This window comes from Capricornis sumatraensis, chromosome 17 (genome assembly GCF_032405125.1).
Source record: "Capricornis sumatraensis isolate serow.1 chromosome 17, serow.2, whole genome shotgun sequence".
In the NCBI taxonomy this organism is placed as follows: domain Eukaryota; kingdom Metazoa; phylum Chordata; class Mammalia; order Artiodactyla; family Bovidae; genus Capricornis; species Capricornis sumatraensis.
In genome coordinates this window covers 40,249,380-40,271,013 of record NC_091085.1, presented here as the reverse complement: position 1 = coordinate 40,271,013, position 21,634 = coordinate 40,249,380, and the positions used below count along the sequence as shown (strand labels likewise).

General features: G+C 38.4%; 1 protein-coding gene across 1 annotated transcript; it reads right to left on the bottom strand.

The window, feature by feature from the left end:
* Positions 1-309: 309 nt before the first annotated feature.
* On the bottom strand, positions 310-9,014 carry ANKRD50 (ankyrin repeat domain containing 50). Its single transcript, XM_068990233.1, has 3 exons — positions 8,795-9,014; positions 2,231-5,781; positions 310-691 (listed from the first exon to the last, which is right to left on the bottom strand). The coding sequence occupies exons 1-2, from the start codon at positions 8,997-8,999 to the stop codon at positions 2,234-2,236; spliced, it is 3,753 nt and encodes a 1,250-aa protein (XP_068846334.1). The 5' UTR covers positions 9,000-9,014; the 3' UTR covers positions 310-691; positions 2,231-2,233.
* Between the last annotated feature and the right edge of the window lie 12,620 nt (positions 9,015-21,634).

The window sequence follows — 21,634 nt, the reverse complement described above, 5'->3', positions numbered from 1 at the left end:
TTTTTTCACACCTTTAGCTGAAGATTAGGAGGATTCCACTGAGAAATCCAAATTTAAACTACTTAGAGCAGCTCTCTAAAATACTAGACTTTTAAAAAATCTTTCATGAAACTATTTTTTCACCTTGATGTAGCATTAAATAGAAACACATTTTTAACCAATGCTGAAGGTGTAGTGAACATAAAAGAGTTGCATGATTTATTTTATTGAGCGACATTTTTAAGGATACAGGAAACAAACGATACACTACAAGGTAAATGTAACTGAAGCAGTATGCTTAAGTTTCGTTTGCCACAGAAAGAAAATAATAAATACAAGGAACACTGCCTTTTCATATATATTTGATCATGGCACATGCACACTTATCAAATATTAACTTAAAATACTCAAAATATTTTTCATGTTTTATCAGGGAACTGCAGTATATATCTGCATTAAAAAAAAAAGTGCTTACTCTTGGGTAGTGAATACAAAGCACACAAAATGAAATTTTTTGAGCACAGAGGGTTACATTGAGAAGGCAGCCTTACTACTTAGGCACATGACAGCATTTAAGGTAACTGTACTGCAGGTATCACATTCTTCTTTTTTTTTTTTTTCCAACAAATCAACAGGCATTTTATGTTTTCATCCAGTAGCTGAAGAATCTCTCCAATCAATCACAATGTCTTCTGTTTCACAGAATAGGAAACTAATACAAAAGTTAAAAAAAATTAATTTCTATGTTATACTTATTAAATATAACTACATATAGTTTCAAAACTACATAAGAAAGGGTTCAACCCCTAGGTTGAGAAGGTCCCCTGGAGAAGGGAAAGGCTACCCACTCCAGTATTCTGGCCTGAAGAATTCCATGGACTGTATAGTCCATGGGGTCGCAAAGAGTCGGACACAATTGAGTGACTTTCACTTTCACATAAGAATATATATATATATTTACTATGTAAAGCACAAAAGTAGACCTATTAGAGATTCACTAAGTATAAATTACTTAAATATTCCACAAGGGTTCACCTTAATTTGTATGTTTTATTGTAAAATATATACCCACACTTAATATTTACAAAAGATATCATGAGAATTAGAGGGCTGTACCATCAGAACTAAATATTTTAAAAATAAATCACACTGGAGAATGAATTAACTACTTTTATACAACTTATGTTTGAATAATATTTCACCAGTCTTCCATAGATTCACATTGAAGGGTGTTTATTATTAGACTGTATAGGAAATACTTGTGTATAATTATACATATGTATAAACACACATATGTATAATTTAGCACATGTACAAACATACTTGTGTATAACTTAGCAAATATGCCTAATAAAATCTTGAATTTATCTCAAATATGAGAAATGTATTTCTGAAAAAGTATCTATAATATAAAATTATAATTCGATTTTCCCATTAACTTCCCCTCTATAATTAGAATAGCATCCACTGTAGTAGAAAGGAAAAAAAAGTTTTTTTTTAATAAATATAACTTTGAGGTCTAAAAAAATTCTTATACCTAAATATTGGGCCCTGAATACCTTAAATATCTACTTTTGATATGTGTACATTTCACTTGAAAGATTCTTAAGAGATCTGTCATAATAAAAATTACCTTTTATGATTAAATTTTTTACTTCTTCCAGGGTGAAAAAAGGAAGGAAATTAACACTCACTACCTATCTATTAAGCATTACATACACTACTTTATTCAAACCCCAAAGAGAAACAGCCCCACCTCTGTTATCATAAAAGAACTTTTAAGGGGGGGAATGATTGTATAGGAAGGAATCTTTAATCTGAGATCCATAAACAGCATATTCATTCATTTACTCATACAAAACATTTTTACTGAGAAACTGCTATGGGTCCAAGCAGTATTCCAAGTACATGGAATACAGTGGTAAATAAGAGAGATTAAAAATCCCTACCCTCACAAGGCTGACATTTCAGATGAGAGGGGACAAATAATAAACGTAATAAGCATATAAACCATGTTAAGAAATAAGTACCATGGCTAATGGGAAGCAGAAAAGGGGGAAAGGGAGTGATGGAGGTGGGAGAATTCAAATTCCGAAGAGTAGGAGGGAGGGTCTTGCTGAGAAGAGGACACAGACAGTGATGAGGTGAAGAGGCAGGTCATGTGGATTAGGGAAAAGAGCATTCTAAGGGAACAATATATGGAGGGAACCACACTTTGGATGTTTATTCTTTATGTTTGATGAAATGTTACCTTTTATAATGGTGTTTCCTTTTTATAGTTGAAGCTAGGGTCAGAACCCTCAATCTGAAGCTTCAGAGCTTGTTTAAGGCTTAATTCCGTCTCCGAGGAAGGGTATCCTTCTAACACTTCCTGATGCCCTCTGTCTTGTATTGTCCGTGGGACTGAAACCCTACCGAGAAAAACCTGGTTGCTCTGCAGATGATAATTTGGATTTGTCATTATTCCGTTTCTCTTCTTCTGTTCCCCACTTTGTTGGTGAATAAGGAACTGCTGTTGAGATCGACCTATTTCTGGCTGAGCTGAAGGAATCATGATTTTACACTGTGAATCTGCTGGCATCGGCTTAGATGGTGCACTGGTCCCAGATTTGGCTGTGGGTCCTCTTTTATCAAACTGAGTCATTTCATATTCCAAGACCTTCGGCTGTGAAGAATTATTTTGTTTAGCTTTTTTCCCAGCTGACCCAGATTTGTTGGAATTTTCTGATTTCCCCCCTTTATTCGTTTTCGTTGACTTCAAGCTGGGCTTGACTTGACTCCACTCAAACTCACTACTCGGTGAATGATGGCTCTGGGCCAAGGACTGTGTTGTGGAAGATGGGGAGACAATCGACTGGCGACTTCTACTGCGCGGCAACGAGTGCTGCTGAATTTGTTCTGTAAATGACAAGCTGTGGAAGCTGTCGATTGGCACTGTTTGAGCCGTCGCTGTAGATGAAGTAGTTCTCAAAGATGAATTTTTTGAGCTTTTCAAGGAATTATTTGACAATGATGACTTCTGCCGATCAACTGTCGAATCAGGCGATTCTGAAGGAGAACTGAATGCATGAGCTGGCCCGTTTGGTAAACTGCGTAACGAAGGCTGCGCTTCCCCGCCACCAGTGCTGCCCGAGCTGTTTGACTTAATTGTTAGGGACTGCATCTTTGAAGACACTGACTGTAGAGGCTTTTGCTCCATCGTGTGAACAGGAGATGGAGAACAGCCATTCAAACTGGAGGCACCATATTTTTCTAATAATTTAATTATCTGAGAGTGTCCATTTTTGGCTGCAACTCGCATAGCAGTACGTCCAAATTGATCAGCATGGTTTGGATCAGCACCGTGCTCTAATAAAACCTGCACGACGTCAATGTGTCCTTCCTGGGCCGCAATGCAGAGCGCGGTGGCGCCCTGATTACACGTGTGGTCCACCACAGCACCATGCTCAATGAGAAGCTGCACCACTTTTACGTGGCCCTGCCAGGCTGCAGACTGCAGTGCAGAACGCTTTTCATTGTCAGCAGCATTGACATCAGCGTGATAGGTGATCAGAACCTGCACCATCTCCAAGTGGCCTTGCCAGCACGAGACATGAAGTGCCGTCCTGCCTTCAGCATCACTTGCTTCCACGTTTGCACCATTTTCCAAAAAATACTCAGCCATTGTAAGCTGATTTTCTAAGGCCAAAATATAAAGTGTTGGCCTACCATCAGCATCTTTGTAGTTAACATCAGCTCCATGGCTAAAAAGCAGTTCAACAATGTCCCGGTGTCCTTCTAATGCAGCAACCCGCAGAGCATTTCTTCCATCATAACCTCTCTGATCAATGTTGGATTTATTCTCCAGTAATATTTGAACACAGTCATAATGACCCTCTTGCGAAGCTAATATGAAAGGTATCCGCCCATCGTTGTCGATCTCATTTGTTCTAGCACCTTGTTCAATAAGTGCTTCACATATTAATCTGTGGCCTTCAAAAGCTGCCATGTGCAAAGGTGTCCATCCAGCATCATCTCTGTGATTTTCATCTAAGCCCCGGTCCAGCAGAGTACGGACTACTTCAACATTTCCTTGGGCTGAAGCTATGCTAAGCACTGTTCTCCCTTCACTGTCAATGCTGTCCACAGCGGCACCCCAAAACAAAAGCGTGTTTACAACTGAGGCATGACCCATAGAAGCGGCAGCTAGGAGGGGTGTACGCCCATTGTTATCCGTGTGGTCAACATCAGCTCCCCCCTCTAGAAGCAAATCAACCACATCGACATGTCCTTCATAGGCAGCCACCAGCAGGGGCGTCATGCCATCTTTATCGCAGTGATCCACTTCAGCACCTCGATCAATCAGAAGGCTAACGACTGATGCATGTCCTTTACTTGCAGGAACACAAAGTGCAGCCACAGAGAGTGCAGTCCTGCCGTCGACATCCTCATGATTCACTTCCGCTCCGTGATCCAGCAGATGTTCCACAATCTCTCTATGTCCCATGTAGGCAGCTGCTATCAAAGCAGTTCGGCCTTCGTTGTCAGCTTTGTTGACCTCAGCACCATGCTGGAGCAAGTTCAGCACAATATCCTCATGTCCTCCCCAGGCTGCTGCTCTCAGAGCTGTTCGGCTGTCGGCATCTGCACAGTCCACTTTTACACCAGCATAAAGCAGTGCAGACACCACCTCGGTGTGACCACCCCAAGCTGCGGATCTCAATGCTGTCCAGCCATCCTGATCGGTGTGATTAATATTTGCTCCACAACCAATCAGACAATTAACCACCTTGGTATGTCCTTGTCGAGCAGCCAGGGTAAGCGGTGTGTGTCCGTGAGCATCTTCTATTTCTAAATCTGCTCCCCTAGAGACCAGTAAATTCACCACATCGAGGTTGCCACTGTAAGCCGCGTTAGCCAGTAATGTTCTCCCATTCGAATCACACTGATTTACTGAAGCTCCATTGTCTAATAATGTCCGAATGGAATCCTCTCTTTCTAAGGCCTGCCGGACGATGCATGACGTGCGATCATCTTCGCTGTTGACATGAGCACCAGCTTTTACCAACAGCTGCAGCACTTCTTGTTCCTTGGGTATTAAAGTAGACAGGGAGTCTCTGACAGGTGTGCCATTCCATATCATCCACAGAGCTAACTCAGCTGTCTCTAACTGTAAGTTTGAATTAATTAAGTGCAATGCAAATTCTTGTGCTTCCAATGGTGTTAAATTCTTGGCTTGACAGGTATAACTCATAGCCAACATTCGGTGTCCTTCTGCTGCATTGCATAAATACTTTTGAGTGCAGTGTTTCACGTCCAGGAGCCACTCTGCAAAACTGTAGTGAAACAGTATTTTAGTATTTCCAAGTCCATCAACAAGAAGTTTGGAGAGGACATCTAACTTGCGTTGAAAGTCTTCCAAGGTTAATGACATATTTTTTGTCCATACTGCATGATATAATTCTGTTATGGTCAGAGGCCGGCAGGCTGCAAGAATCACATTCAAGATAGGCTGAACCTTTGCAAACTGTTTTCTTACAAAAAGTCTTTGACACAGCCAGAGATATAGACCATTTAGAGTTCCTGGGATGTCACGAATCTCTCTCAACATAATAAAATTTTCTACAACTCCATCGAGAACTCGTTCTAGATAAAGAAAGCATCCACTACTTTTAATGTGCAGTTGATTTAACATCTCTGCAGTTTCTTTCGTGAGGTGTTGTCGCAAAGCTTCTTCTTGATCTAAACGATGAAGGATGTACTGCTGAACATCCTTAACGATATATGCCTTCCGAAGGTCATCTAAACTTATTTTTCGAAAACCTAAGGACAAAAGAGTAGGTGTCAATTGAAAATGATTATCAAAGTTGCCATATTTCAAAGAGAATGTGTTCAACATGTGACAAACTAATAATCAAACAAATTAATAGTAAGTCAATTAACACTAATAAACAAGTCAATCAATACCTAGAAATATAATAAACAGGTTTTTCTTTTTCCCCTGCTTGAAAAACACGCTGATGACAGATAAATGATCTCATTTTACTAACCACAAAGGGAACTATTTATTTATTTAGTGGTTCAGTGCTCCTCTCAACTTCAACTAAACTCTTATCATTAGAGCATTAGACATTTTTAGCTATATCAAGTACTCTGGGAAGTTTTTTTGGTCCCTCTCAAAAGATTAGGAAAAAAAGTTGCAGAAGACATAAATAAGATTTGTTTTTATAAGCTGATCTTTTCCATGTGAAAAATTTACATATTTCTCTCCACATAACCGAATGTACACTAGTCTTAATTATGGAATTGAATATTTGCATACAATTATAATAACACTTGTCACCACCTTTAAATTACATTATTTTACATGTTACCAAATTTAAATAATTAAATCTTAGATTGTCAAAACAGCTCCAATCTGAAGATACAACTTGGTTAAACCACGTTAACAAAACTTCAGCACTGTTAAAATAAAGCAGCTTAATGAAATTCAAACCAACCTAAAAACATACTAGTTAACAGCTATTCAAAACTCACTTTAAGTTCTTTGAAAGGAATTATAATTTCATTTTTGGAAGGGAGATGATATCCTGTTTTATAGATATGGATTTATTAGACAATTGTGTAATTCATCTTCTGGAAGAAAAAACTGCTGAGTGAATGAACTTTCTTAAGAGGAATAAATCTAGAAATGCAGCAAAGATCAGTGATGGTCAATTAATACTGAGTAAAATATTCTCACTCAATTGAATAAAACAAATATGAATACACACATACACACATATATGTATATATATAAAACCTACTATATTCCAGGTACTATGTGAAGAAATGAGACTTTGATTTTGTGATCAGAAGTCAGTGAGAACCAAGACAATAATGTGAGGGGATTTGTATTCTGAAAGACTATTCTAACATCACTAAAGACAAACAGCTAGAGTGAGTCAACACCTGGGGTAAAACTTTTTACAGAGTATTCAGTAAAGTCTACCTGAGAATCACTAAAAGTTGCAGCAACCTAAGCAGTGGCAGCAGCAGATAACTAAAAGTTAGATTTGGGAATCAGGAGAAGATCATTCCAGTCAGAGGGAACATCAAGCATAAGCCCCTATAGCAGAAAAAACAGATCTGAAAATAACAAATGTTAACTGACAAAAATACAGAGAAAAGGGATATTTCATGTTTTGCTGGCAGGAATACAAATTATTTCAAGCACACTAGATAGCAGTTTGTCAAAATTAAAGCTCAAAATATACACACTCTATTCTTTAGTAATTCTATATGTTTTTATAATATAAACTTACAGCTCATGTGTGCAAGAAGCTGTGTTTAAGCACAGTCATGAAGCATTTTGTGTAATAATGAAAAACTGAAATAATGTCCATAAATAGGCTAATGGAAAAACTAGAGAGTTATTCATGGGAAGGAATAAGATATAGCAGTTAAAAGCAATGAACTGGGTTTAAAAGCAGTAATAGAAACAAGGCTCAAAAACATTGTTTTTGATATACTGTTTTTGTTTTTTGATATTTCTTTTATATAGTGAAATGATAACAATAATGAAGCACTTATTATGTACTAGGAATTATTCTAAGTCACATAATAAGACTTGTCACTTAGACTCACACACAAAAATACTCTATGAGGAAAGTAATAGAAACATGTAATAACTATCAATTCATAGTCAAGGGCACTGAGGCACAGACTGTATTGGAAGCTGCATAAGGTCACACAGCCAGTGAATGGGAAGAGCTAGGATGGTGTATGCAGCGTTTCATTTATGTAAATTATAAAAATAGAACAAAAATATGAGATCAAAGGACAAAAATAAACTAACACTGGTTGTCTCAAATGAAGAAGGGAAAGAAATGGGATGACACAGACCAAAAGAGGCTTCAACTTTACCTGTACCTGACATACTAAGAGATATCCAAGTTCATCCTATTAATTTCCTGACTTTTATCAACTCAATTTCCAATAACAACAAAACAGAATAGCATAATGGAAACCAAATCAAAAGGTATTATTAGCAAGGCAACTGAAAAGAGAGGGAATAAATGTGGTTAAAGGAAGCCGTTTTAGCTAATTAGCAAGATTTCACCCTTATGTAAGATGTACAGAACTATCTTAAAGTGATATAGCTAATTAACCAATAACTATTATCTCCCCAATGACACTATAAATCCTATGAGTGGTCCTTGTTTTATGCTCCTTTTCATTCCCACAGCACACAAAAAAAAGTGCTTTACATAATCTAATAGGAGTAAGCACTTTCCTGTGGTAGTTAAAAAAAAAAGTAAAGTCAGGAAACAAGAAAAGAAAAAAAAAACCTGATCACGTACTTTTAAACATTACATGGATTGCTTTCTCACACATCAGAAAAGGGTTTAAAAAAATAAAAGATCTACTTCAAGAGGTACCCTAAAAAGCTGTCGACTCTGTCTCTCCTCTAAAACCAGGAAAAACATCTTAGACAAACTGCCATTGATTTTTAAGGAGGCATTTTCCCGTACTCTCAGGATGCGCGGTCTAGTTAGAAGAAATATAAGCCAATCAGGAAACATCAGCATAAAATATATAGCCCTCACCTTTGCTAAGGAAGTTATAGGTAAAGAATCTTGAAAAAAGAAAGTTACTATTAAATTAACTTAAAATATTTTATGGCCTGTTTTTAATACCACTTTAAAAAGTTGAAAATCGCTAACAGAGCAGAACAGCTGAGAGAACAGCCGAAGCAAGGACCCAATTTTTAACGGAGTACTCTCCTCTAAGCAAGAAATACAAGTTCTAAGCTCAGCAATGAAAACCATTTGCAGATGGTAGGAATTACACTTACCAGTAAACATTTTAGTAACAGCTTTGCTCTGCTTTCGGGCAGAACAGAGAAGCAATAGCCACGGTGGAAAGAACTCGTGGTGACCAGCCAAAAGCTCTGCCACAGTCCCAGATAAGCTGGTGGACGTCTGTTCACCTTCAGTAATGTTACACCCTTCATCCACAGAATCCACAAGAAGATAGAGGCTTTGCTGGGGTGGCTTCATTCCCAAAAGAGGGAGCAGGACGCACCTGTAAACCACATCCATATGAGCACTTTCAGTGTTATTGGCTACGATATTAAGATTTATTATCCGAACACTAGAACTACAGGTTATAAATATTGTTTGAAGAAAGATAAGGTTTTAGAATAAAAATACTGTACAAGTTTCAATTCCTTACCTTAATATGAATACTGGTCCTAAATAGTTCACTTTTTCAAAAACAACATTTTCCTTGACAATAAAGTGTATGAGGGTGTGGGTGAATCAGTGATTCAGTATACTTCAGAAAGGCAGTAGGAACTTGAGAAAACAAGACTTCAATATTCCTTTTCTGATTTTTTACAATAATAAAAGCTTGAAATGTTTATAACAAAGCTAAAATGTAAAGGAAAAAAAACTGGCCATCACTTCCATAATATAAAAAAAATCAGTTTCTTTATAGAAGATTTTATCATCATGTCTTTCACAAATAGACTACACTTGATCTAGTCTGTCACACACAAATTTTATTTTAAAAGACTTTTCAAAGAAACTGCAGTCTAGGTCCCATTTGATATATGCTCAAATTTCAATGTAAAGAATAAATTATCAGGTTTAATCCCACAGCAGAACACACCTCCTACTCAGATTGTTTATACTGAAGTTGAATGCAACTTTTTCATAACTAAAATAATACTCACTCATTTTTAACAAATATGTATAGGAGCATTCCATGTGCTCAATGAAGTTCTAAAAGATACAATGGTGAAGAGGACAAACTCCATCTAATTTTGAACACCAGAAATTTACAGAGGATCCTTTCTACAACTCTCCTCTTAATCTCTCAATTCCAGTAGCAGCCAAGATCCAATTTATCACTAAGTCTTGTCAATATTTCTTTATAAAAATATTTCAATCCCACCTTGGTTTGTATTATCACTGTATTCCAAAAACCACAGTCATGTCTTTCACCCGGGAACCATGACAACGCACGTCTTCACCCACTCGCTCCAGAGTTCCAAGGTTGCTCCAGCCATTCTAGCTTTCTTTTGCAGACCCCTCTCCCTACTGTTTTTGAGATATATTTGTATATGTCTTGTGACAGCTCTTCAATAAGAGAACTTTCCTTTGCAGGCTAGTGTATCCACTGTTTAGGTTTCTAAGAAATCTCCTTATGACTCAAGAGTTATGGGCATGAACAACTTTTCTGTGCTTTAACTTTTCTCCAGCCAAGTAAGATGAGACGCTGTGGGGATGTACATAAGGCAGCCTTTCTCACCACAATCCCCTCCCCACAATCCTCAAATGTCTGATTCTCACATACAGCTCATGTGTGACTCATTCTTCCCTGCCCTCATTATTCTTCCTTTCTGCTTCACTGGGTCCAGGGAAACTTCCAGTGTAAGTCTCCTGTCTCCAGTTCCAAGGAGAGCCTTTGTGTTCTCGATAATGTTCATGGTATGCAGATAAAAATGTTCTGTCAGTTTGGTCTGCATCACCATTTGGCATTAACGTCTACGTTTATCTTGAGGTTGAGGTTTACAGGACTCTGATAGTTTTACTTTCTTGCTATTTTACTGTCTCCCAGGACTCACTCAGTTATGTTAAAACCAGAAGTCAATCTATGGCATTAAAAACGTTGAGCAATTTTTTCTAGCCTTGCCCTCACCCCTAAACTCAAAGCTGCCATCTCCTTATGGATGTCCTACAGGTATCTCAGATTTAATGTTTTAAAAAGTATTCTCTTTCAATTTACACCCTAAATAAGTTCCTCCCCACTCATCTCTCCATGTCAATTAGTGGTATCCCATTCCCCCTAGTTTCTTAAGTTAAAATTCTAGGACTCGTTCCTGAGATCTCCCTTTTGTTCCAGCCACACTGCTCTCCTTTCACTTCTAACACCAAGCTTTCCTCCAGGCAGGGTCTATGTACTCAGTACTCCCTCCACCTAGAAAGCTCCCCCAGGCAGAACTGCTCTTCCTTCAGGTTTCAACACAAAGTTTATTCCTGAAGAGGCTTTCCCTGATCTGCTGCTGCTGCTGCTAAGTCGCTTCAGCCATGTCCGACTCTGTGCGACCCCATAGACAGCAGCCCACCAGGCTCCCCCGTCCCTGGGATTCTCCAGGCAACAACACTGGAGTGGGTTGCCGTTTCCTTCTCCATTTCCCTGATCACCGTGTCTTAAATAGTCTTTGTCATGTACTGCCGTCGCCCTAACACCTGATCCTGTTTTGCACACTCTGCTGATCATATTCTCAAAGGAACTTACTGTGTTACTTGTGTATTGGTTTCACTGTAAGGCTGGAGTGAAGCTCCTCCACTCCCATGCTGCCCCCTGCCCCAGACAACGCCTCTCTTGTGCCGCCAGATGCCCAGTACTCAAAACCATTATTAGCACATCACAGACACTCAGTAAAGTTTGCTTCATGAGTGAATGACAATTAATAGGAAAACTAGTACTTCAAAACACTACATAAAAATGCTGCTAGACTCAAAATTCCCATGTTCAGTTTCCTTTCATTTAGTTCAACAAAAGCACCATATGGGGATACCTACACCACGAAGTGACACACAGACCCACTTTTTCTACCAGGTTTATAAAATGACAATCCCATCAAAGTATGTACACACAAAGCCCAGAGTACTTTAGATAGTCTAAAACAGATTTTTCTCTGTTTGTGATTATATATGTATATACTTATAACCTTCAAAATGAGATAATGTAATGGTACTAGGTTACCACATTCATCCAAAGAATACCACCATCCTTAAAAGCACCAGCAGGCTACGGGGTGTTTACTTTGTATATGTATGTGATTAAATGTCCTATATTTCTTAGCTACTTTATTAAAATTTAGAAAATATATACTACATTCTTAATATTGTTGAGTTTAATTTAAAGTCCTGGAGCAGCTTTCCCATTTGCAATTCTATCTTGAGTGTAAGCACTGGCAGCACCATGCTTCTATAGCTGGCCTTCTCATTTCCAAGTCAAAAAGTAGCTGAAAGACTATCAGGGCAATTCTGAAATGAAATTCACTCTTTTTTGTTTTCAAAACAGTGAATTTACCTACTGCCCCTTCTCAGGAGGCTAATTAACTTTTAAAGCTGCTATAAGTATTATAAGGAATATACTAATAGATACCACATGTACAATAGTTTCTTAAGGTTTTCACTGTTGAACATGGGGTTTCATCTCCTTCTCTGGCTTGCTCTCTCAGATGTAGACAACTAGCTATACCTTCCAGTCTTACAATAAAAGTCTTTCTTCCACCCTTACAACAAATTAGCCCGACAAGCTGCAAGTTCAAGACTTTTCTTGAACCCATGAGAGCTTAGGACAGAGGGAAACCAACTAGCCCCAAACTGAAGGTGACACAGACATCTGCAGGCAGGCATAGAAGACACCTCTGCCTACCTGGGCAGATCCTCCTAGACACTGGAAAACGACCTCAATTAAAAATAGGCAAAACACCTGAACTGACACCTCACCAAAGAAGCTATACAGGTGGCAAGTAAGCATATGAATAGAAGTTCAACATCATATGTCATTAAGGAATTGCAAATTAAAACAAAAAAGCACTGCTACATTTATTTTAGAATGGCCAAAATCCAAACAGTGATAACACCAAATACTGGCAAGGATGTGGAGCAATAGGAGCTCTCATTCATTGCTGGTGGGAATGCAAAATGGTACAGCAAGTCTGAAAGACAGAGTGGCAGTTTCATAGAACATTAAATATACTCTCATACAAACCAGCAATTGCGTCTTCTGGTATTTACCCACATGAACTGAAAATTTATGTCCTTGTAAACCCCTGTACGCAGATGTATATTACAGCTTTATTCCTAATTGCCAAAATTTGGAAGCAACCAAGATGTCCTTCTGTGAATGTTAATAATCGGTTAAAAAACATCGGTTAATAAACATCCAGACAATGGAATATCATCGGCTCTGAGAAAGAAATGAGCTATCAGGCCATGATGAGGTAAAAAGATAGGACACTGAAAGATGAATTCCCCAGGTCAGTAGGTGCTCAATATGCTACTGGACATCAGTGGAGAAATAACTCCGGAAAGAATGAACAGACAGAGCCAAAGCAAAAACAACACCCAGTTGTGGATGTGACTGGTGATAGAAGCAAGGTTCAGTGCTGTAAAGAGCAATATTGCACAGGAACCTGGAATGTCAGGTCCATGAATCAAGGCAAATCGGAAGTGGCCAAACAGGAGATGGCAAGAGTGAACATTGACATTCTAGGAATCAGCCAACTAAAATGGACTGGAATGGGTGTATTTAACTCAGATAACCATCCTATCTACTACTGTGGGTGAGAATCCCTTAGAAGAAACGGAGTAGCCATCATAGTCAACAGAAGAGTCTGAAATGCAGTACTTGGAGGTAGTCTCAAAAATGACAGAATGATCTCTGTTCGTCTCCAAGGCAAACCATTCAAGATCACGGTAACTCAAGTCTATGCCCTGATCAGTAACACTGAAGAAGCAGAAGTTGGACGGTTCTATGAAGACCTACAAGACCTTTTAGAACTAACACCCAAAAAAGATGTCCTTTTCATTAGAGAGGACTGGAATGCAAAAGTAGGAAGTCAAGAAACACCTGGAGTAACAGGCATATTTGGGCTTGGAGCACAGAATGAAGCAGGACAAAGGCTAAGAGTTTTGCAAAGAGAACGCACTGGTCATAGCAAACACCCTCTTCCAACAACACAAGAGAAGACTCTACACATGACATCACCAGATGGTCAACATCGAAATCATACTGATTATATTCTTTGCAGCAAAAGATGGAGAAGCTCTATACAGTCAGCAAAAACAAGATCGGTAGCTCACTGTGGCTCTGATCATAAACTCCTTATTCCAAAATTCAGAAATAAATTGAAGATAGTGGGGAAAACCGCTAGACCATTCAGGTATGACCTAAATCAAATCCCTTACAATTATACAGTGGAAGTGACAAAAAGATTTAAGGGACTACATCTCAGGGACAGAGTGCCTGATGAACTATGGACAGAGGTCCGTGATACTGTACAGGAGACAGGGATCAGAACATCCCCAAGAAAAAGAAATGTAAAAAAAGCAAAATGGCTGTCTGAGGAGGCCTTACAAATAGCTGTGAAAGGAAGAGAAGCAAAAAGTAAAGGAGAAAAGGAAAGATATACCTATTTGAATGCAGAGTTCCAAAGAAGAGCAAGGAGAGATAAGAAAGCCTTCCTCAGTGATCAATTCAAAGAAATAGAGGAAAACAATCAGACTAGAGATCTCTTCAAGAAAATTAGAGATAAGAAGGGAACATTTCATTCAAAGATGGGCTCAATAAAGGACAGAAATGGTATGAAATTCACAGAAGCAGAAGATATTAAGAAGAGGTGGCAAGAATACACAAAAGAACTGTACAAAAAAGATCTTCATGACCCAGGTAATCACGATGGTGTGATCACTCGCCTACAGCCAGACATCCTGGAATGTGAAGTCAAGTGGGCCTTAGAAAGCATCACTGAGAACAAAGCTAGTGGAGGTGATGGAATTCCAATTGAGCTATTTCAAACCTGAAAGATGATGCTGTGAAAGTGCTGCACTCAATATGCCAGCAAATTTGGAAAACTCAGCAGTGGCCACAGGACTGGCAAAGGTCAGTTTTCATTCCAATCCCAAAGAAAGGCAATGCCAAAAAATGCTCAAACGACTGCACAATTGCACTCATCTCACATGCTCGTAAAGTAATGCTCAAAATTCTGCAAGCCAGGCTTTAGCAATACATGAACCGTGAACTTCCAGATGTTCCAGCTGGTTTTAGAAAAGGCAGAGGAACCAGAGATCAAATTGCCAACATCTGCTGGATCATGGAAAAAGCAAGAGAGCTCCAGAAAAACATCTATTTCTGCTTTATTGACTATGCCAAAGCCTTTGACTTTGTGGATCACAAAAAACTGTGGAAAGTTCTGAAAGAGATGGGAATACCAGACCACCTGACCTGTCTCTTGAGAAACCTGTATGCAGGTCAGGAAGCAACAGTTATAACTGGACATGGAACAACAGACTGGTTCCAAATAGGAAAAGGAGTACATCAAGGCTATATATTGTCACCCTGCTTATTTAACTTATATGCAGAGTACATCATGAGAAATGCTGGGCTGGAAGAAGCACAAGCTGGAATCAAGATTGCCGGGAGAAATGTCAATAACCACAGATGACACCACCCTTATGGCAGAAAGTGAAGAAAAAGTAAAGAGCCTCTTGATGAAAGTGAAAGAAGAGAGTGAAAAAGGTGACTTAAAGCTCAACATTCAGAAAAGTAAGATCATGGCATCTGGTCCCATCACCTCATGAGAAATAGACGGGGAAACAGTGGAAACAGTGGCTGACTTTATTTTGGGGGGCTCCCAAATCACTGCAGATGGTGACTGCAGCCATGAAATTAAAAGACCCTTACTCCTTGGAAGAAAAGCTATGACCAACTTAGACAGCATATTAAAATGTAGATACATTACTTTGCCAGCAAAGGTCCCTCTAGTCAAGGCTATGGTTTTTCCAGTGGTCATGTATGGATGTGAGAGTTGGACTATAAATAAAGCTGAGCACCCAAGAATTGATGGTTTTGAACTGTAGTATTGGAGAAGACTCTTGAGAGTCCCTTGGACTGCAAGGAGATCCAACCAGTCCATCCTAAAGGAGATCAGTCCTGGGTGTTCATTGGAAGTACTGATGTTGAAGCTGAAACTCCAATACCTTGTCCACCTGATGCGAAGCGTTGACTCATCTGAAAAGACCCTGATGCTGGGAAAGATTGAAGGCGGGAGGAGAAGGGGACGACAGGGGATGAGATAGTTGGATAGCATCACTGACTCAATAGATATGAGTTTGGGTGAACTCTGGGAGTTGGTGATGGACAGGGAGGCCTGGCGTGCTGTGGTCCATGGGATCACAAAGAGTCGGACATGACTGAGCGACTGAACTGAACTGAATCTTAAAATTTATTACCGAGTGAAAAAAGTCAATATGATTTCTGACTGTCAAACATTCTGGAAATGGCAAAACTGGTTAAAGCAGAAAGCTCACAGGCTGCCAGAGAATAGGGAGGCAGTGATGAGTAGGCAGAGCACAGAGGATTTTTAGAACAGTAAAATATTGTGTAGTTTTACCATACAAAACTATACAGAATGGTATATACATATCATTACACATTTCTTAAAACCAACTGGATATACAATACCAACAGTGAACCCTAATGTCAATTATGGACTTTGGATGATAATGATATGTCGATGCAGATTGATCAGTTATAACAAACACACCACTGTGATGAAGGATGTTTATAGTGGAGGAGGCTGTGTGTGTGAAGGTGTGGGGATAAACAGAAACTCTCTGCGCTTTCCACTTAAGAAGAAAGCAGTGAACCTAAAAATGGTCTAAAAAATGAAGTTTACAAGTTAAAAAAAAAAATAGTATGATATTTGCAGAATACCGTAATGACACATTAAGTTAAAAACAGACCAGTGTAAATATAGGAAGCTGATTTTTCAGTGTTGCAAAGATAATTCAATCGAGAAAGGAGTTTTTTTCAACCTAAAAAATTATACACAATATTACTTAATTACCCATTTTGAATTCTGAAGTCTAAGATCTTACTGCTAGGCTTCTCTCGTGACCCCCTGGTTAAGCATCCGCCTGCCAATGCAGGTGACACCAGTTCAATCCCTGGTCTGGGAAGATCCCACATGCCATGAGGCAGCTAGGCCTGTGCACCACAACTACTGAACCCGTGCTCTAGAGCCCTCAAGCCACAAGCTCTGAAGCCCACACACCCTAGAGCCTCTGCTCCACAACAACAGAAGCCACTACAAAGAGAAGCTGGAACACTGCAACCAAGAGTAGCCCCCACTCGCTGCAACCAGAGAAAGCCCACATGCAACAACGAAGACCCAACATAGCCAAATCGCTAAAAAAATTAAAATAAATAAAAATTTAGTACTACCTGGTGAAATCTGTCATCAAAATATTATACATTTTAAGTTTACCCAGAAGGTTAATCCTATATACCTAGCGCCTTTCCAAAATCATCTGGAAGTACAATGCTGACATAACAGCCTGTCATTTTATTAATGAAATATTAAATTCTTTCAAAAGGCTATGCTTTAAAACAAATGTTTTAAAAGCATGCGAAGTAGAAAAACTAAATCACTAATAATTCTTACTTAATATATCTTCTTAGGAAAACAGACCCAGGTTCTTACTTTTCTTTTTCTCCAGCTTCATTAAGACATATACTTGACATACTACATTTTGTAAGTTTAAGGACTATAACACATGTATGTACATACTGCAAAATGTTACCACAGTAAGATCAGTTAACACCCATTATCTCACAGTTATAATTTTTTTTTCCTTGTGATGAGAACTTTAAGATCTATTCTTTTAGCATCTTTCAAATATACATTATTGCTAACTGCAGTCACCATGCTGCATGTACACTCCCAGGACCTATTTATCTTATAACTGGAAGTTTGTACCTTCTGGCCACTTTCATCTAATGCCCCCAACTCCTAATCCCTGCTTCTGGGAACTACAAACATGATCATTTGTATTTCAATGAGTTTGGTTTTTAGGTTCTGAATATAAGTGAAAACATACAATATTTGTCTTTCTGTGTCTGAGTTATTTCATTCAGCATAATGTCCTTAGGATCCATTCATGTTGCCACAAATATTTTCTATGGCTGAGTTATATGTGTGTGTGTGTATCACAATTTCTTTATCCATTTATCTAAATTGGTGTACACTTAGGTTGTTCCTTATGTTCTTTTAGAAATGAAATTACCCTCCAATAAATTTAAGCATGTGAAAATGTGGAATAGGGTATAACTGATACCCCAAACCAGTTAGGGATCCCATGTTATATATTCATTAAGAAATCTCATGAGTATAATTGATAATTAAAATCAGGTCAGGACTTTAGCCAAAATATAGGGTGAAATTTCTCTCTAAACATTGACCAGGATATTGTAGGGACTTCATGAACTGTTTCCCCATTAGCTAAAATACAGCAGGGAATTATGAAATATTAAAATAAAAGGAAAATACCAGAGTCAAAAATAAAATAAACATTTCAAAGTATCAGACACAGAAAAGAAGCAAAATGCTATAAGCCTAAATGAGCCTAAAACTTCAACCTGTCAAACAAGTCTGCAACGGCAGCCCAGAGATTAGATGGTGGAAGTAAAAACTGTGACAAGTTCTCCTGCCTCTACTAATAGGACTCAGACTCACTGTCTGAAACGAGGGGCTGGAAGAGGGGCTCTCCCTATGAATAATGAAAGAAGGAAACAAAAAGCACAGACTACTGCCTAGGGCTATGGCTTTTAAGAAGCAGCAGGGAGGGCAAAAAATCAGCCTCCACGGAGACAGGAACTGAACCTAAAAAGATCATGGGTCAGTGACTAAATCTACAAAATCACTTGTACAGGCTTGGAGTAGGAGCTTCATATCTCAATTATTGACCATCATCCTAGACTGCACTGATGGTAGGGAGTGGTGGGGGCAATCAGCAATTAGAGCAAGGAGAACAGAGGTAGAAATGGTGATTCAAAAAGGAGAGCGAAAAAATTACAAAATTCTTAGCGCTTTGAAAGAAAGCAGCAAATGGAACAATCAGAATATAGGTTCATGTCCAAATGAAAGTAACTTATAAAACTGCCAAAGAATTTAAAGAAAACCAATCTGTGATGTTCAGTTAAATAAAAGACTATTTTATTTATTTTAAAAAGAAATTACTTAACAAGCAAAGGCACAAATCAAGTAAAACAGGAGAGAACCAGAGAAATTTTCCTCATAGGGACTTTCACTGCCAGATAAAATGCAGTAGGTGGCAGCAGCCCAAAATTCCCACAGCAACAGCTAGAAAATAATGTTATCCATTACAAAATTTACATTTTTAAAGACATGAGAAGGTTGTTGAAGCAAGAGAGCAAAATGAATTAGAACTCCAGAGGACAGGAATTCATCCAAAAGGAAAAAAAACAAAAAACAAAAAGAAACTACCTGCTGATTTCTTCTAAGGGGTCATTTGCTGATTTGGGGCATGTAGTGATTTTAGGTATGGATGAAGAATCAGACTTGGGCCACCCTGCGGGACTCTGCCAAAGAAATAACATCACCCCAACTTTTAGAGGTCAGACATTTCTCTTTCAGAGAGCAGAGTCAAATCTGAACTGTCCCTAACAACAGACTGTTTTCTCCAGTCTGTGCTAAATTCTGGATTGGGGAACTAGGATTACTGTGTCTAAAAGTCCCCCACCATCTGCATGCTGAAGACAAAATTCTACCAAAGGGAGGGAACTTGCTTTAAACACAAAACCAACCCTCTTCAAGAGGTTTGTCAGAATTTGAAGGTATAAAGGGCAGGAAGTCGAAAAACTAAATGGATACTTCTTGGAGAAGAAGTGAATTATCAACCGTCCTTTTGGAGCTCTCAATCAAAAGCTGAGAAGGTCCACACCAAAATGACAGAAATAAACTAGCAGTCTCAGCAAGACTTCAAAGGAGCCTCAGCCCAGCTCAAGCTCTATTTACAGCAGCCCCTCACTCTCTGCCCAAATGAGAAAAAAAGCAAGCCTTCTCTGATGAAAGATATTGTCTGGAACTCTACAGTATTTGACACACTATCTGACATACAATCAAAACTCATCAGAAAAAGGGAAGAAATATGTGATTGGTAATTTAGAGGAAAAAGAAACAATAAATACAGATTCAACTCTAGATACTATTGTTAGCATAAACTAAACTAACCATAATTAAAATATTTAAAAAACAGATTAGGAAAAAAATGAAGAATTTAAACCAAAAAAACTCAGAATCTATAAAAACAAAGAACTAAAATTTCACTTTAGAACTAAAAAACTGTATGTATTTGATGTCAGAAATTCTTTGGGTATATTCAACACCATCCTGATAACAATGGAAGATGAAACTAACAAATTCAAAATAAAGGCCAAAAGAAAATACCCAAGCATGAGAAAAGAAGGCTAGAACTGAGTAGTGTGGAAAATACATGAGGAATTCATTTGAAAGGTACAACTTACACACAGTTGTGGTCTGCAAAGAAAAAGAATCAGATGAGACTTTTCTAAAACTAATGAAAAAAAACAATCCCCAGATTTTGGAAACTCAGTAAATCCAAAAACAGAAAAACTACCAAGAAACCACACTTATACAAGACAAAGTCTAACTACCAAAGCACAAAGAAAAAACCACAAATACAGAAAATCTTGAAACAAAAAAAGGGGAGAGAAGGCATTATCAAAGAAGCAAAAACAAGTCTTCAGGAAACTTTTCAACAGAAATGAAGATGTATAAGACATGCTAAAGGTATCTTTAAAATGATGAAGGCAATATGTGCATGTGCACACACACACACACACACACACACACACACCAAACACACACCTTCTAAACCTCTAACTCTGTACCGATCGCAAACTGGAGCCTATTATACAGAGAGAAGTAAGCCAGAAAGAAAAACACCAATACAGTATACTAATGCATATATATCGAATTTAGAAAGATGGTAACGATAACCCTGTGAGACAGCAAAAGAGACACAGATGTATAGAACAGTCTTTTGGGCTCTGTGGGAGAGGGAGAGGGTGGGATGATGATTTGGGAGAATGGATTGCTGCTGCTGCTGCTAAGTCACTTCAGTCGTGTCCGACTCTGTGCAGACCCCATAGACAGCAGCCCACCAGGCTCCCCCGTCCCTGTGATTCTCAAGGCAAGAGCACTGGAGTGGGTTGCCATTGAAACATGTATAATATCATATATGAAACAAATCACCAGTCCAGGTTCGATGCATGATACAGGATGGTTGGGGCTGGTGCACTGGGATGACCCAGAGGGATGGTATGGGGTGGGAGGGGGGTTCAGGATGGGGAACACGTGTACACTCCTGGTGGATTCATGTTGATTATGGCAAAACCAATACAATATTATAATTAGCCTCCAATTAAAATAAATAAATTTATATTTTTAAAAAAGGAAATATACTTCAAAAGTGAAAGTGATTAGAGAATAACAATTAATGAGTGGACTTCACAAGACTGCTTTGTGACAATGTCAATATATAAAAATCATTTGAATCCCTACACACCAACATTTTAAAAAACACATAAAATAGTATTTACAAATAATATCATTTACAATAGTACCAAAAAAAAAATCAAATAGTTGAAAATAAATCCAATCCAAGATGTACTGGACCTATATACTAGAAACTATAATACACTGCTGAGGAAAATTGGAAAAAAAAAAAAAAATCTAAGTAAGTTAAGATGTACCATATTCATGGATTAGGGGATTCAACATTGCAAACAGGTCAATTTCCACAAATTAATCTAAAATTCAATGCAATCCTAATAAAAATCTCAGTCAGAATATTTATGCACTCAGTCTCTCCTGTGGCCCTCACCATACCCTCAAAAGAGAATGAGTGAAAAAACAAATACTGCGTTGTGTGTTAGTATTGTTTTTTTTAAAAAAATTGCCCTTGCAGGGGCCTACACCACACGTGGAAAAGCACCAAACCATCCATGCCCCCACTTGCCTAGAGGACTATTTCACACTTTCCTCTTCTCAAAGTTCACTCCCAAC

Bases quoted from the DNA above. Each gene is read 5' to 3' on its own strand.
- ANKRD50 (XM_068990233.1), bottom strand. From the start codon at position 8,999: ATGAAGCCACCCCAGCAAAGCCTCTATCTTCTTGTGGATTCTGTGGAT. The intron at 5,782-8,794 runs GTAAGTGTAATT...TTTTGTCCTTAG, and splicing joins TGTTACTAAAATGTTTACTG to GTTTTCGAAAAATAAGTTTA.